The sequence below is a fragment of the Carcharhinus amblyrhynchos genome, chromosome 20 (assembly GCF_965287045.1).
Source record: "Carcharhinus amblyrhynchos chromosome 20, sCarAmb.v2.hapA, whole genome shotgun sequence".
Lineage (NCBI taxonomy): Eukaryota > Metazoa > Chordata > Chondrichthyes > Carcharhiniformes > Carcharhinidae > Carcharhinus > Carcharhinus amblyrhynchos.
Window position 1 is genome coordinate 1,121,011 of NC_137343.1, and position 17,610 is coordinate 1,138,620.

Below are 17,610 nucleotides of genomic sequence, written 5' to 3' on the forward strand. Positions count from 1 at the left end.
ACTCCATTAATCTGTCTTATTTTTGCTTAGATATTTAACTCCTGTCTCGATGGAGTACGAATGATAATAAACACTCACACACTCGTATCAATGCAAATACAATCAGACTACGTACAAATCCACCATCGGAAACCTGCGCAACAACGTGGAATATACAAAACCAGCAGCTTTTCCACTAGGCACCCAGACATCTTTAGACAGATCTACAAAACATACGTGGCATTTGGCATGTTGCATCTCATTAACGTTGGCTCCTGATGGATTCAAATGTTCCTACAGAGATTGAGCAACTTTGAGGGTCAATTGTGGGTCTGAATTTGATAATGTTTCCCAGCTTGACACTCTCAAGTCTAATCTAGCAGAAGGAAAGACAGTTCTCACCCAGGTTCCAAGCTGGGCTAATTCTCTATCCAGTTCAGGCAGGTGGTCCAACTATAAAGCAAAACATGCTTTAACCTTCTCAAAGAAAAGGGAAACTCACTGACGTGAAAATGGGTGTGTGAAGCAAGAAAGACTTCACACCTTGATTCAGCAAAAAGTAAATTCTTAATGCAATCGCCGACTCAATCCAGGAGGGCAAATTAGAACCATAGAACACTACAGCACAGAAACAGGCCCTTTGGCCCTTCTTGGCTGTGCTGAACCATTTTTCTGCTTAGTCCCACTGACCTGCATCTGGACCATATCCCTCCACACCCCTCTCATCCATGAACCTGTCCAAGTTTTTCTTAAACGTTAAAAGTGACCCCGCATTTACCACTTCATCTGGCAGCTCATTCCACACGCCCACCACTCTCTGCATGAAGAACCACCCCCCCTAGTATTCTCTTTAAACTTTTCCCCCTTCACCCTTAACCCATGTCCTCTAGTTTTTCTCTCCCCTAGCCTCAGTGGATAAAGCCTGCTTGCATTCACTCTATCTACACCCATCAAAACCTTATACACCTCTATCAAATCTCCCCTCATTCTTCTACGCTCTAGGGAATAAAGTCCTAACCTATTCAACCTTTCTCTGTAACTCAGTTTCTCAAGTACCAGCAACATCCTCGTGAACCTTGTCTGCACTCTTTCAACCTTATTAATATCCTTCCTGTAATTAAGTGACCAAAACTGCACACAATACTCTAAATTCAGCCTCACCAATGTCTTATACAACCTCATCATAACATTCCAACTCTTTATACTCAATACTTTGATTTATAAAGGCCAGTGTTCCAAAAGCACTCTTTACGACTCTATCTACCTGTGATGCCACTTTTAGGGAATTATGTATTCCCAGATCCCTCTATTCTACTACACTCTTCAGTGTCCTATCATTTACCTTGTATGTTCTACCTTGGTTTGTCCTTCCAAAGTGCAATACCTCACACTTGTCTGCGTTAAACTCCATCTGCCCTTTTCAGCTCATTTTTCTAGCTGGTCCAAATCCCTCTGCAAGCTTTGAAAACCTTCCTCACTGTCCACTACACCTTCAATCTTTGTATCATCAGCAAATTTGATGATCCAATTTACCACATTATCATCCAGACCATTGATACAGATGACAAACAACAATGGACCCAGCACTGATCCCTGTGGCACACCACTAGTCACAGGCCTCCACTCAGAGAAGCAATCCTCCACTACCACTCTCTGGCTTCTTCCATTGAGCCAATGTCTAATCCAATTTACTAACCCTCTATGTATACCTAGCGACTGAACCTTCCTAACTAACCTCCCATGTGGGACCTTGTCAAAGACCTTACTGAAGTTCATGTAGACAACATCCACTGCCTTCCTTTCATCCACTTTCCTGGTAAACTCCTCAAAAAGCTCTAATAGATTGATTAAACATGACCTACCATGCACAAAGCCATGTTGAATCTCCCTTTCTTTAAAATGTTTAAAGTCTGATATGTAAAATTCAGCTTGTTTAAAGAGGGGAAATCACCATCCAGTCATGTGGAAACTACCAGTATAATGATCTTATGTAACTGAATTGCTGACCACGTCTGCCACTTACAGTTTTACTTATTGGAAAATGGGAGAATAACTCCAAATTGCTTCTTTAAACAGTCTCAAGGCACGGGTAGATGGTGGCGCAGTGGCAATGTTGCCACTCAAGTAATCCAGAGGTCCAAGCTCATGCTCTCAATACATGAACTGAATTCCCACCAAAGCAGCTGGTGGAATTTAATTCAATTTATTAAAAATCTGGAATTGAAAGCTAGTCTCAGTAACAGTGACCATGAAACTATCAATTGTTGGTGTTTTGGATAGGAAATCTACCGCCCTTACCCAGTCCGGCCTACATGTGATGTCAGACCCAGTTAACCCACAGTTAAGAGTGGACTTTGAACTGCTCTCTGAAAGGGTTTAACAGGGAACCCAATTAGGGATGAGCAACTCTCTTGCCAGTGCCACCTACATCCCCTGAAAGGAATTTAGAAATTGCAATTGTGTGAAAGCAGATGGGAGTTTCAATAACCACATGATTCAATCTCTCACACAATACTCTCAACCACATCAGTCTGAAAATACAATCTGCAATGCACAACGAAACGCATATTTTGACCGCAAGATACCAGAAAGTTTAAATCACTCCTGTATTTAGCGAAACAAATCTGCACAAAATTCTAAAATTTTAATCTGATGACTATCAGACATTATAAAGATGAAACAAAAATAAAAATTATTGAGCTTTTTCTGGCTATGAAATCATGAAGTTGTTATTGGAGATGATTGTTGTTTATATTACAGTGAAGGATCCGTAAGTCCTTTCTCCAGTGTTTGAGTCAGGAGATTGTGGGTTCAAGTTTCACTCCAGAGAGTTGAGCACAAAAATCTAGACTGACACAAGTACAGTACTGAGGAAATGTTACACTGTCAGAGGTGCCATCTTTCAGATGAGATATTAAAGCAAGTCTGTCTTTGCTTTAATCGATCCTTTCAACTGGAGGTAAAAGATCCCATGGCATTGTTTTGAAGAGCAGGTAAGTTATCCCTCATGTCCAGGCCAATTTTATCCTTGAAACAACATCATATAAGACTGATGAGTAATATGGTCATTAACATATTGCTGTACGCACAAGTTTGTTTTGCCCATGTTTCCTCTGTTACAAAGTGACGACACTTCAGAGATATGTTTTGTTGTCTGTAAAGCATCTTGGAGCTTCCAGAAGGAGTGAAAGAGGTTATTAAAATGCAGTTATTTTTCCACTTCTAGCAGCTGTGGATTGGGGGAGGTGGTGCAGTTAGCTCGTTGGCTAAACAGAAAAAGTGTGGATCGGATTTCATTTGCGGGACCTGGGCGTTGCTGCCTGGCGGCATTTATTGCTCATCCCTTGTTGCCCGAGGGCAGCTGAGAGTCAACCATGTGGCTCTAAAGTCGCATGTAGGCTAGAGCAGGTATGGACAGCAGATTCCCTTCCCTAATGGACATTAGTGAACCAAATGGGGTTTTCCGACAATCAACAATGGTTTCACGGTCATCAGTGGATTCTTTATTCCAGATATTTTTTACTGAATTCAAATTCCACCATCTGCCTTGGTGGGATTTGAACCTGGGTCCCCAGAACATTAGCTGAGTTCCTGGATTAATAATCCAGCAATAATACCACCTAGCCATTGCCTCCCCAAAATGCCAATGTCAATAGACAGGGTCTCAATCCCATTATGGCTGAGGCAGACTGGGGATCTGCCTCCTTACCCTAACCCTCGTAAAAAAAATCATGGCAATCTGTCATAATTCAATGAATAATTGCCAAAGGACAATTCGATTAGTCAAACTGCTCTTTCAAACAGCCAGTGCAGATTCAATGGGCTGAATGATCTCCTGTGCTGCATAATTCAAAATTCTAAATATCTTACTGATAATTTCAAAGTTCAAATTCTGAAAGTTAGTTCCTGCATTACCATAAACCAATCATAGTTCTATCTGTACACGATCACTTAAAACACCAATCTCTAGATTTCAATGTTGTTGCAGTAAACTCACATTGAGCTAGGCTGTGAAACTGGCATTTTACAACTAGACAAACCACTGTAACAACCTCTCCATTATTACCTTCTGCCTTTTTAAAACACGCAAGGTAAGCATCAGTAATTTGCCCCCAGTAATTTATTTGGACATCGTCACAGGGGCAGCACTGCTGCCTCACAGATCCAGGGACCCATGGTTCAGTTCCAGCCTTGGTCGGTCGGTCGGGGTGTGTGTGTGTGTGTGTGTGTGTGTGTGTGTGTGTGTGTGTGTGTGTGTGTGTGTGTGTGTGTGTAGAATTTGCATGTTCTCCCTGAGTCTGCATGGGTTTCCTCCGGGTGCTCGGTTTTTCTCCTATAGTCTAAAAGATGTGTAGGTTAGGTGGATTGGCCAAGGTAAGTTGTCCCTTATTATCAGAGGTACTAGCAGGGTAAATGTGTGGGGTTATGGGAATAGGGCCCGAGTGGAATTGTTGTCTCTGCAGTTCCTGCACTGTAGGGGTTCTATCCTACAATTAAAATAATGAAGCCACAGTTCATCCAGATTAGTAGATTCAGAGCTTTTTGACAGCTGCAGTAAATTCAACAATCACACCTCAGAGCAGGGCATTGCATTTCATAATGACAAACTGCATTTCTTACTTGCGTAACAGTGCAATTATTAAACAGCACCTTAACTCCCGACATAGTAAACAGCAATAAATATCAAGCATTATCTGTAACATCTTACATATTTTTAGGAATCACTTGTCAATTTGTAGTTACACTTTAGATTATTTAGATGACACTTCATCAGAGCCAAATAAAGACTTGAAATGTGGCTCTGTTCTCTCCCCACAGACACTGTCAGACCCGCTGAGACTTTCCAGCATTTTCTGTTTCTGTTTCAGATTCCAGCATCTGCACTATTTTGCTTTCATCTTAGATTATTTAGCAATGTTTCATAGATTAAATCTTATAAATGGTAGTAGCATCCCTCATTAGATAACATCTTACTACACAATAACTTTAGAGTAAATACTTTAGATGTGATATAACAAAGCTAAATAATAACACCAATGCTTTAAACTGATAACATAAGAACATAAGAACATAAGAAATAGGAGCAGGAGTAGGCCATCCAGCCCTTCGAGCCTGCCCCGCCATTCAATAAGATCATGGCTGATCTGTTGTAGCTCAGTTCCACTTTCCCGCCCTCTCCCCATAACCCTTAATCCCCTCTCTTATCAAGAACCCATCAACCCGCTTCTTAAAAATATTTAGCGAGGCAGCCTCCACCACTTCAACGGGCAGAGAATTCCAGAGATTCACCACCCTTTGAGTGAAGAAGTTCCTCCTCAACTCCGTTCTAAACCGCCTCCCCTTTATCTTGAGGCTGTGCCCCCTAGTCCTACTGTCTTTTTTGAGCGGGAAGAGTCTCTCCACCTCTATCCTATCCATCCCATTCATCATCTTATACGTCTCAATGAGATCTCCCCTCATTCTTCTAAACTCTAACGAGTACAAGCCTAGTTTATTCAGCCTCTCCTCATAGCTCAATCCCCTCAACTCCGGTATCAGCCTAGTAAACCTCCTCTGCACTCCCTCCAGGGCCAAAATATCCTTGCGCAGGTGCGGCGCCCAAAACTGCACACAGTACTCCAGCTGCGGCCTCACCAATGCCCTATACAGCTGCAGCAAGACCTCCCTACTTTTATATTCAATCCCCCTCGCTATGAAGGCCAGCATCCCATTCGCCTTCCTGACCACCTGCTGCACCTGCAAGCTGGGTTTTTGCGACTCATGCACAAGGACCCCGAGGTCCCTCTGCACCGTCGCCTGCTGCAGTTTTTCGCCACGTAATAGTCCTTCCTACCATTCTTCCTACCAAAGTGGACCACCTCACACTTGCCAACATTAAATTCCATTTGCCATTTCCTGGCCCATTCGCCCAGCCTATCTAGATCCTTCTGCAGACTCTCCACACCCTCCGCACAATTTGCCTTTCCCCCAATCTTGGTGTCATCAGCATAATATCAGTCAACTAGCAAATTGAACATAAGAACAAAAGAAATAGGAGCAGGAGTAGGCCATCTAGCCCTTCGAGCCTGCCCCGCCATTCAATAAGATCATGGCTGATCTGAAGTGGATCAGTTCCACTTTCCCGCTTTCTCCCCATAATCCTTAATTCCCTTGTCTGTCAAAAACCTATCTACCTGTGACTTAAATATATTCAGCGAGGTAGCCTCCACCACTTCAACGGGCAGAGAATTCCAGAGATTCACCACCCTTTGAGTGAAGAAGTTCCTCCTCAACTCCGATCTAAACTTCCCCCCCTTATCTTGAGGCTGTGCCCTCTAGTCCTGCTAAGCGGGAAGAATCTCTCTACCTCTACCCTATCCATCCTCTTCATTATCTTATATGTCTCTATAAGATAATGAAATTGCTAGTCAATGGACAGATTACTTAGCCAGTTAGTGAATTACTAGTCAGTCAGCAGGTTGCTAGTTGGTGGATTGCTAGCTAATGAATGAATTCTCAGCCAGTGTACGGATCACTAGTTAATGAGCAGGTTGCTAGTTAATGAATGGATTGCCAGTCAGTGAGCAGATCACTAGTTAGTGAGCAGGTTACTAGTTAATGAATGGATTGTCAGTCAGTGAGCAGATCACCAGTTAGTGAGCAGGTTGCCAGTTAGTGAATGGATTGTCAGTCAGTGAGCGGATCACTAGTTAATCAGCAGATCGCTGTTTAATGAATGGATTGTCAGTCAGTGAGCGGATCACTAGTTAATCAGCAGATCGCTGTTTAATTAATGGATTGTCAGTCAGTGAGCAGATCACTGGTTAGTGAGCAGATCACTAGTTAGTGAGTAGATTGCCAGTTAATGAATGGATTGTCAGTCAATGAGTAGATCACTAGTTAGTGAGTAGATTGCTAGTTAATTAATGGATTGTCAGTCAGTGAGCAGATTACTAGTTAGTGACTAGATTGCCAGTTAATGAATGGATTGTCAGTGAGCAGATCACTAGTTAGTGAGTAGATTGCTAGTTAATGAATGGATTGTCAGTCAGTGAGCAGATCACTAGTTAGTGAATAGATTGCTAGTTAGTGAATGGATTGTCAGTCAGTGAGCAGATCACTAGTTAGTGAGTAGATTGCTAGTTAATGAATGGATTGTCAGTCAGTGAACAGATCACTAGTTATTGAGTAGATTGCTAGTTAATTAATGGATTGTCAGTCAGTGAGCAGGTTACTAGTTAGTGAGTAGATTGCTAGTTAATGAATGGATTGTCAGTGAGCAGGTCACTAGTTAGTGAGTAGATTGCTAGTTAATTAATGGATTGTCAGTCAGTGAGCAGATCACTAGTTAGTGAGTAGATTGCTAGTTAATGAATGGATTGTCAGTCAGTGAGCAGATCACTAGTTAGTGAGTAGATTGCTAGTTAATGAATGGATTGTCAGTCTGTGAGCAGATCACTAGTTAGTGAGTAGATTGCTAGTTAATGAATGGATTGTCAGTCAGTGAGCAGATCACTAGTTAGTGAGTAGATTGATAGTTAATGAATGGATTGTCAGTCAGTGAGCAGATCACTAGTTAGTGAGTAGATTGATAGTTAATGAATGGATTGTCAGTCAGTGAGCAGATCACTAGTTAGTGAGTAGATTGATAGTTAATGAATGGATTGTCAGTGAGCAGATCACTAGTTAGTGAGTAGATTGATAGTTAATGAATGGATTGTCAGTGAGCAGATCACTAGTTAGTGAGTAGATTGCTAGTTAATTAATGGATTGTCAGTCAGTGAGCAGATCACTAGTTAGTGAGTAGATTGCTAGTTAATTAATGGATTGTCAGTCAGTGAGCAGATCACTAGTTAGTGAGTAGATTGATAGTTAATGAATGGATTGTCAGTGAGCAGATCACTAGTTAGTGAGTAGATTGCTAGTTAATGAATGGATTGTCAGTCAGTGAGCAGATCACTAGTTAGTGAGTAGATTGCTAGTTAGTCAGTGGGACTCACATCTCTGAACTCCACCAGGCCGGCCTCTCCCAGCTCGCTGACACAATCATAGGCCGAGGCGGCCTGAAGGAAGAGCTGAGCCAGGCACATCTCCTCACTGCGGAACATCGAGCCCATTCTCACGGCCAGACACTCTCACCGCCACCGCCGCAAGCCGGCTTCACCGCCCGGAGCCGGAACTGACAGCCCCGCCTCTCCCCCCCCACTCTCTCAGAGCCGGGACCCGGACATGCAAAACACTGCTTCCGGGGGCAGGCAGCGCACTGAATCCCGCCCCCTGTGCTGATTGACAGGCCGTGGCTGACCCCGCCCCCTGTGCTGATTGATAGGCCGTGGCTGACCCCGCCCCCTGTGCTGATTGACAGGCCGTGGCTGACCCCGCCCCCTGTGCTGATTGATGGGCCGTGGCTGACCCCGCCCCTGTGCTGATTGACAGGCCGTGGCTGACCCCGCCCCCTGTGCTGATTGACAGGCCGTGGCTGACCCCGCCCCCTGTGCTGATTGACTGACTAACCCCACCCCCCTCTATTTCTCTCCCCACAGTTGCTGCTGGAACTGATGAGTATTTCCAACATACCGTTCATAGAGAAGGAGGAGAGAGTGCAGAATATAGTGTTACAGTCATAGCGAGGGTGTAGAGAAAGATCAACTTAATGCGAGGCAGGTCCATTCAAAAGTCTGATGGCAGCAGGTAAGAAGCTGTTCTTGAGTTGGTCGGTACGGGACCTCAAACTTTTGTATCTTTTGGCTGACAGAAGAAGGTGGAAGAGAGAATGTCTGGGGTGTGTGGGCGGAGGGGTCCTTAATTATGCCGGCTGCTTTTCCCAAGGCAGTGGGAAGTGTAGACAGAGGCAATGGATGGGAGGCTGGTTTGTGTGATGGAGTGGGTTACATTCACAACCTTTTGCAGTTCCTTGCGGTCTTGGGCAGAGCAGGAAACATACCAAGCTATGATACAACCTCAAAGAATGCTTTCTATGGTGCATCTGTAAAAGTTACAGTTCTATGAAATAAAAGCTGCAAACTAGCTACTATGATCCTCAGGCTTTAACAGATAATTGTCTCATGCTATAAGGAAGATATAAGGAAGACATGAGTACAGATCTGGGCACCACCCTATAGGAAGGAGGTGAATGCATTGGAGAGAACGCAAATGAGGTTGATAAGAATGGTTTCAGGATTGAGAAAATCCAGTAATGAGGATAGATTGGAGAGGTAGAACATAGAACATTACAGCACAGTACAGGCCCTTCAGCCCTCAATGTCATGCCGAGCTATGTCCAATCCCCGTTGAGACTATTCTCCTTGGAGAAAAGGTTCTCAGCCTTTTGGCTAAGATCAGGTGTAGTATTGACACGCTGTGCTTGGTTGAAGTCACTAGGTAACATTTTAGCTTCATTTGAAGCAATTTTTAAAAGTGGCATCTCAGCCTTTTGGCCAAGATGTAAATGAGATCAAGCCTTGGAGGAGGAGCTATGCCTGGTCCAATCAGCTTGGATGATGTAGATCAAGCCCAAGACAGGAGGTGAGAGCCCTGTCTTGTCGGCTTGGATCGGAAATGTCCCAACTTGTTGAGACTCTGAATTGGACTTGATTGAATTGAAATGGAACAAAAAAAAGTGGCTAAGAGATTTGATAGAGGTGTTCAAAATGATGAGGGGAGCTGGACAGAGTGGAGGGGGAGAAACTGTTCCCATTCATAAAAGGATCAAGAACAAGATTTAAATTGATTTGCAAATGTGATGTGAGAAAATAAAAATTCGCTGAGCAAGTAGTTTGGGTCTGGAATGTACTGCCTGGAAGTCATAGAATCCCTTCAGTACAGAAGGCCATTCAGCCCATCATGTTTGTACCAACCACAATCCCAACTAAGACCTATTCCTGTAGTCTTCATTTACCCTGCTAATCCTGACACCAGGGTCAATTTAGCATGGCCAATCAACCTAACCCACACATCTGTGTGTGATAGAGGCAGATTCAATCAAGGCACTCAAGAGAGTATTTGATGATTATTTGAATAGAAACAATGCACAAGGGGTTACAGGGAAAAAGCAGATGAACAGCACTAAGTGATTATGCTCATTTAGAGAGTGGTGCAGTCATAATGGGCCAAATGACCTCCCCCTGCACTGGGACAATTCTATGATTACAGCATCAAGAACCATTCCAATTGAATTCCCTGCTCTCTATGAACTAACCTGATCTTATATCCACTATATTGCATAATATTACAGTGCAGAAAGACACCATTCAGCCCAGTAGGTGAATACCAACATTTATGCTCTGCACAAGTCTCCTCCTATCTAACACCATAACCCTCTTTCCCTTCTCCCTCAAACTAATCTAGCTTCAGTTTAAGTGTAAGTGTATCTTGCCTCAAGCATTATCTGATTGCAAGTTCCACTTTCTCATCACACTGGAGGTAAAGAAGTTGCTCCTGAATTCCTCATTCATTTTATAACTTTCAGGGAAGAAAAAATTCAATGTGCAGAGTGGACAGAGCAAGCTCTTAATCCGTCTCCTTGCTTGCTTCAAAAACCAACTGAATCCAATTCATGATCCCCACAAGAGAGACATACAATATCCAAGCTGACAAGAAAAGGCATCGCACCTGATCTTGGGACTGAGAACAGTTACTGCACTTGATCTTAGCCAAAAGGCGGAGAAGTGACTCTTGCATGTATGGTTCCTAGTTTCAGTTTCCCCGTAAAATAGAAACATTTCTACTCTTCTACTGCCACAATCCTGGTGGAGACAGATAGATAACTTTACACAAGAGGTCTGAATTCTCCGTCACGCCTGAGAACAAAGCTATGTTAACAAAACATATTTACAAGTTGGATATTACTCTAACTACAGAAAATATAACCCTCTTTAACCTTTGACGCAACTAAAAACCCCACACCAGTGTCACGCCCTGACCACTCCCACTGAATTGTAGCTTTTATAGGAACCAGTCAAACATCAATATCAGCTTCTGAGTTTTGTTTCTGCCCATTTTGTGAATTGTAACATCAAGTGACCATCTAAACACCTGAATACCCCATTATTTTGGCCAATCAGGACATAAATCTATAGAGTGAATCTCATGATTTAAGAGAAATTTCTGTTTTCTCACAATGATTTTTCTTTAAATAACTGAGGACGATGAGCTTGTCCATTTCTAAATGATCAACTGATAAGACAACTGTTGTTGATAATGTTACACAAAGTATGAAAACTTTCCTTTTTTTAAAATTAGATTGTCAGATTTTGGGGCAGTTTGGGGATAAGAAATCTCTTGTTAACTCATTGCAGAGGGATAAAACAATCTATATAAGATTTCTATGATTAATAACTTTCAGCATTTCTTCATCGAGTTAACCTGATGCTATTAGATGTAGGTCTAACATCTGAAGGTTCCGGGTTTGTGCTGCAGACCTGGACTTCAGTGTAAAATGTAGACTAAGACTCCAACGTACTGAGGGAATGCTGCACTGTTGGAGGTGATTTTTTTGATTGCAATGTTCAAGTCCCGATGAAGGCACACAGCCAAAGATCAGACTCGTTATTTGTAAAGTTATTCTCTGAGCAGGAGGTCAGTTTGTGGGAGAATCTGACCCCCACCACAGAAATTACAAGCTGTGAAACATAACACCATGTAAAGGCTGTATTTTGTGCGATGCAATGTTCCCTTAGTGGACTGCAGCATTGTAAAAGGGCTAACTGGTTTTCTAATAATGACATCCTTTGGTTCCAAGAAATTGCAGCAATTCAAGAAGGCAGCTCACCACCACCTTCTTGAGGGCAATTAGGAATGGGCAACAAATAATGGTCTGAACAGCACTGGCACACGTCTCTTGAATGCATTTTTTTTAAAAAGAGCATGTTTCAACCACCACCTTCAGACTCAAAGCCAAGTGAAGACAGGCTGAAAAAAAAAGAGAGCTTGACAAAATTAACAATTGTGTAAGTGAGGAAATTCAGGGCCTTTAAAGACAAATGTCCAATGAACTATCAAACAGGTAAATGTATGCAATGCTCAAGTTCTGTATTTTGATCTACAGTAGCAATTTAACATTTCATTTTGAGCTTTAATTATTTCTGATTTGTTTTTAGTTTTTTGGTTTAGAACATAGAACATTACCTCGCAGTACAGGCCCTTCATGTTGCACCGACCAGTGGAACCAATCTAATGGCCCCCTAACCTAAACTATTCCAATGTTGTCCTTAGTGTGGATGAACAGAGGGATCTAGGTGTGTGTGTACATAGATCCCTGAAAGTTGGGAATCAAGTAGATAAGGTTGTCAAGAAGGCGTACGGTGTCTTGGCGTTTATTGGTAGGGGGATTGAATTTAGGAGTCACAGTGTAATGTTGCAACTGTACACTACTCTAGTGCGGCCGCACTTGGAGTACTGTGTGCAGTTCTGGTCCCCGCATTACAAGAAGGATGTGGAGGCGTTGGAGAGGGTGCAGAGGAGGTTTACTAGGATGTTGCCTGGTATGGTGGGGAGGTCCTATGAGGAGAGACTGAGGGATCTAGGGTTGTTTTCGTTGGAAAGAAGGCGGCTAAGAGGGGATCTTATTGAAACATATAAGATGATTAGAGGTTTAGATAGGGTGGATAGTGATAGCCTTTTTCCTCGGATGGAGAAAGCTAGCACGAGGGGGCATGGCTTTAAATTAAGGGGGGGTAGCTACAGGACGGATGTCAGGGGTAGGTTCTTTACCCAGCGGGTGGTGAGGGATTGGAATGCCCTGCCTGCTGCAGTTGTAAATGCGTCTAGTTTGGGGGCGTTTAAGAGATCTCTGGATAGGTTTATGGACGAAAAGGGATTGGTATAGGCTAGTGGGTCATTGTTTTTGTAACTGGTCGGCGCAACATCGTGGGCCGAAGGGCCTGTTCTGCGCTGTAATGTTCTATGTTCTATGTTCTATGTTATGCCTATCCACTGACCATTTGAATGCCCTTAAAGTTGGCGAGTCCACAACTGCTGCAGGCAGGGCATTCCACGACCTTACTACCCTCTGAGTAAAGAACCTACCTCTGACATCCGTCCTATAATTACCACCCCTTAATTTAAAGCTATGTCCCCTTGTGTTAGCCATCACCACCAGAGGTAAAAGGCTCTCACTGTCCACCCTATCCAATCTTTGATCAGCTTGTATGCCTCAATTAGGTCACCTTGTAACCTTCTTCTCTCCAATGAAAATAACCTCAAGTCCCTCAGCCTTTCCTCATAAGACCATCCCACCATACCAGGCAACATCCTGGTAAACCTCCTCTGCACCCTTTCCAATGCCTCCACATCTTTCTTATAATGCGACCAGAACTGTACGCAATACTCCAAGTGCGGCCACACCAGAGTTTTGTACAGTTGTAACATGACCTCACGGCTCCGAAATTCAATCCCTCTACCAATATAAGCTAACACACCGTACGCCTTCTTAACAACCTTATCAACCTGGGTGCCAACTTTCAGGGAGCTATGCACATGTACACCGAGATCTCTCTGCTCATCAACACTACCAAGAGTCCTTCCATTAGCCCTATATTCTGTACTCCTGTTACTCTTACCAAAGTGAATCACCTCACACTTTTCCGTATTAAACTCCATCTGCCACCTCTCGGCCCAGCTCTGCAGCTTACCTATATCCCTCTGCAAACTGTAACATCCATCCTCACTGTCTACAACCCCTCCGACTTTACTAACCCATCCTTCTACACCCTCATCTAGGTCATTTATAAAAAATGACAAACAGCAGTGGCCCCAAAACAGATCCTTGAGGAATCCCACTAGTAACTGAACTCCAGGTTGAATATTTCCCATCAACCACCACCTTCTGTCTTCTATCAGCTAGCCAATTCCTGATCCAAACTGCTAAATCACCCTCAATCCCATGCATCTGCATTTTCTGCAGTAGCCTACCATGGGGAACCTTATCAAACGCTTTACTAAAATCCATATACACCACATCAACTGCCTTACCCTTATCCACCTCTTTGGTTACCTTTTCAAAAAACTCGATAAGGTTTGTGAGGCACGATCTACCCTTCACAAAACCATGTTGACTATCCCTAAAGGTTTAACCCATTTGTTCCTTTCATTGTAGGAGTATTAGCTTCAGAGAAAAATTGGGAATCTGCAGAACATCTCTTTTTTGGGTTCTGCACCAATCATTAGTTTTTGCTTCGTGTGTTGTGTATTTTGTGTCATTTTAAATTTTGAAATTCAGAGTAGTCTAAGTGAGGCTTCACTGACCAGCAGCTAAAACTGATGGATAATCAGTTTTTTCATTTATTAGTTGTATTTATGTGAATGGACTGGGTACATTCATTTTTTTCGATTCTCTCTTTCACACGTTCTGAATACAGAGTGACAAACTGTCCCTTATTTTAAGGAGTTCATCTCTGACAGTTGTCTCCCAGGGATGTCTTTTCATTCCATATTTCTGAGGACATCCTGCAGGAGAGTGATCTTAATTGATTTGAGTAGTGTGTCAGCAAGTGTATTGAAGATTGCATGCTCACAGTCATTATTTATCGTTTCATTTCCCAGCTTGATACCTTCCTCAGTACCTCACGACCCTCAACTGTTGGACTACTCATTTTCCCATCCCCCTGACAAATTAGTTTAAACCTCCTCCCCCCCCCGAAGAGCCGTAGCAAATTTCCTTCCCAGGATATTACTGCCCCTCTGGATCAGGTACAAACCGTCCTGTTTGTACAGTTCTCACCTTCCTCAGAATGTGCTCCAGTTACCCAAGTAAATGAAGCCCTCTCTCCTATACCATCCCTGCAGCCACATGTTAATCTGCACTGTCTTCCTGTTCCTCAACTCACTAGCACGTGGCACTGGCAACAAACCAGAGATGACAACATGCTTTGTCCTGGCTCTCAGCTTCCATCCTAGCTCCCTAAATTCCTGTTTTAAATCCCTGTCCCTTCTCCTACCTATGTCGTTGGTACTAATGTGCACCGCGACCTGTGACTGATCCCCCTCCCCCTTAAGGGTCTTGAAAACACGGTCCAAGACATCACAGACTCTTGCACCCAGGAGGCAACATACCATCCAAGAGTCCCTTTTGCTGCTGCAGAACCTCCTATCTGTCCCTCTAACCATCGCGTCCCCAATTACTATTGCTCTTCTGCTCTCCTCCTTCCCTTCTAAGGCACAGGGACGGACTCAGTGCTAGAGATCTGGTCACCCTGGTTTACCACTGGTAGGTCGACCCCCTCAACAATATCAAACGTGGTATATTTGTTGCTGAGGAGAACAACCAGAGGGGATCCCCACACTGGCTGCTTCCTCCCAGCCTCTCTCACCATCACCCATCAATTTTCGTCCTTCAGAATATCCAAATTCCTGAAGCTTTCATCTGTGATCACCTCTGCCTCCCAAATGATCCGAAGTTCATCCAGCTCCAGTTCCAGTTCCCTAATGCGGTTTTTGAGGAGCTGGAGATGGGTGCACTTCCCACAGATAAAGGGCATTATATTCCAAGTGCGGCTTAACTAAGATTCTATAAAGCTGAAACGTAACTTGCCAATTTTTAAACTCAATACCCCAGTCGATGAAGGTAAGCATGCCGTACACCTTCTTGACTACCTTCTCCACCTGTATTGCCACTTTCAGTGACCTGGGTACCTAGACCCAAATCCCTTCACCTATCAATACTCAAGAGTTCTGCCATTTACTGTATATTTCCTATCTGTATTAGGCTTTCCAAAATCCATTACCTCACACTTGTCCAGATTAAACTCCATCTGCCATCTCTCTGCCCAAGTCGCCAACTGATCTATATCCTGCTGTATCCTCTGATGGTCCTCATCGCTATCTGCAAATCCACCAACCTTTGTGTCGTTCGCAAACTTACTAATCAAACCAGTTACATTTTCCTCCAAATCATATATGTTAATGTTACAAACAGCAAAGGTCCCAGCACTGATCCCTGAGAAACACCACTTGTCACAGGCCTCCATTCAGAAACACATCCTTCCACTGCTACCCTCTATCTTCTTTGACTGAGCCAGTTTTGTATCCACCTTGCCACTCACCTCTGATCCCACAAGACTTCACCTTCTGCACCAGTCTGCCACGAGGGACCTTGTCAGAGGCCTTACTGAAGTCCATGTAGACAACATCCACTGCCCCACCCTCAGTGTTAAATGTGTCTGGAGAAATAAAATAGTTCACAGAACCAAAATGCCATACACTGCTCAGAATTAAGAAAAAATAAAATTTATTTTAAAAATCCACACAATTGTCAGAAATCTGTTGGCCTGGACTTTGCCATAAGTGATAAAGCAAAAATCCCTGATTTTGCAGAAAGCTACTTACGAAGATCGACTAATCTCTGCGACATAGATTTCTCCTTTCCCAGCAGCAGTTTGGATCTAATACCAAACCAAGGGAATTTCCAGGAATCCAGCAGCACCAACATCATCAAGCAGAATAGTCGTCTATCTCATTGAAGCAAGTCAGGAAAGTAAAATTATCCTTCGGTTTTACAGAGCGAAATAAATGATTGGCACATACATATAGCATTAAGAAAGCAGAAATATCCAACTTAAATTTGAAAATTACAATGGAGAAGTTTAACATTATCTACAAATATAAAATTAGTTGTTTCAAAACCAAGAATTATGAACTTAGCACACTTGAAATTCAATTCATCCAATATGGGATAACTTTTTCAAAAGTTTTCAACAGTAAGACAAAGTGTAAAAGGACAGCTTCTCATGAATTCAGTGATTCTTAATTGATTGAAATATATGGGGACATCAACAGAGCACACTCTGGTGAAGAATAGAATGATGTGGAGATGCCAGTATTGGACTGGGGTAAACACAGTAAGAAGTCTCACAACACCAGGTTAAAGTCCAACAGGTTTATTTGGTGGCTTTTGCTACCAAATAAACCGGTTGGACTTTAACCTGGTGTGTGAGACTTCTTACAAAGAATAGAATCACTGACACCAACTTCAAGATTTCTTTGTTCAGCTGCAAATGTGCAGACTCCAGAACTTGCTGTCAGTTTGAGTAATGTTGGTGAATGCTGACAGATTCAGTCGGTTCTGCAAAATCCAGGCCAATATCTACAAGCTAGCATTATAAAACAATTACTGAAATTTTACATATAAACACACAAAAAAAATTAGAATATGCACATGGGAATAACATTTTAGTGTCTTTGTTTGATTGATTAACATTTAAAAAAGCAACAATCCTGGCAAAAGATAATTCTAAGACTCACACCAAAATGTTTTTTGCCAAAGAAGTGATCGCCTTGTGGAATGACAGATAAAAACCATGGAACCATTTCAGAAGCTGCTGGTGACAAAGAGGGACTGTAGGTTTTAATCCAAAGACCTAATAGGCCTTCCTGGTCCACTGTGTCTCTGTGAACTTTTCTGCAGGGTAAGTTGAGTAAAAGAGTATAAAGAATGTAATTAAATATTTGTGGATGAATTGGCTGCAGCTGGTTAATAAAATGTTGTGCTGTTCCAAGCTTTGCGGATTTTGCTCCAGGGCTCTCCCAACAATGCAGTCACCAGGAAGAGTGTCACCAGCAACATTACCTGAGTGATCAATTGAGAGTATGTTTTATCTGGGGGGAAAAGGAAACAGAAATCTTAAATCACATCAGATGTTTAAATGATCCCTTTTA

The 17,610-nt window shown here is 42.9% G+C and overlaps 2 protein-coding genes and 1 pseudogene across 5 annotated transcripts in view; all 3 read right to left on the reverse strand.

Moving 5' to 3' along the window:
- The window catches only part of atp6v0a2b (ATPase H+ transporting V0 subunit a2b), a 72,397-nt gene extending 56,338 nt beyond the window's left edge, over nucleotides 1-16,059 (reverse strand). For 3 of the 4 annotated variants that reach the window (XR_013889033.1, XM_080207916.1, XM_080207917.1), the window contains exon 1: nucleotides 7,959-8,120. Coding sequence is in view for 2 of the 4 variants with exons in the window: in XM_080207916.1 (XP_080064042.1) it covers nucleotides 7,959-8,075 (117 nt within the window). In the remaining 2 variants the exon portion in view is untranslated. Of the gene's footprint in view, nucleotides 1-7,958; nucleotides 8,121-15,998 lie in introns of those variants that run through there. The other variant, XM_080207918.1, reaches the window with a different exon arrangement.
- Nucleotides 10,402-10,630, reverse strand: LOC145356205 (U2 spliceosomal RNA; annotated as a pseudogene).
- A 107-nt stretch (nucleotides 16,060-16,166) lies between the features above and the next one.
- tctn2 (tectonic family member 2) overlaps nucleotides 16,167-17,610 on the reverse strand; it is a 77,265-nt gene continuing 75,821 nt past the window's right edge. The window contains exon 18 of the mRNA XM_080207919.1: nucleotides 16,167-17,550. Within this exon, the coding sequence (XP_080064045.1) occupies nucleotides 17,426-17,550 (125 nt within the window). The 3' untranslated portion in view covers nucleotides 16,167-17,425. The remainder of the gene's footprint in view (nucleotides 17,551-17,610) is intronic.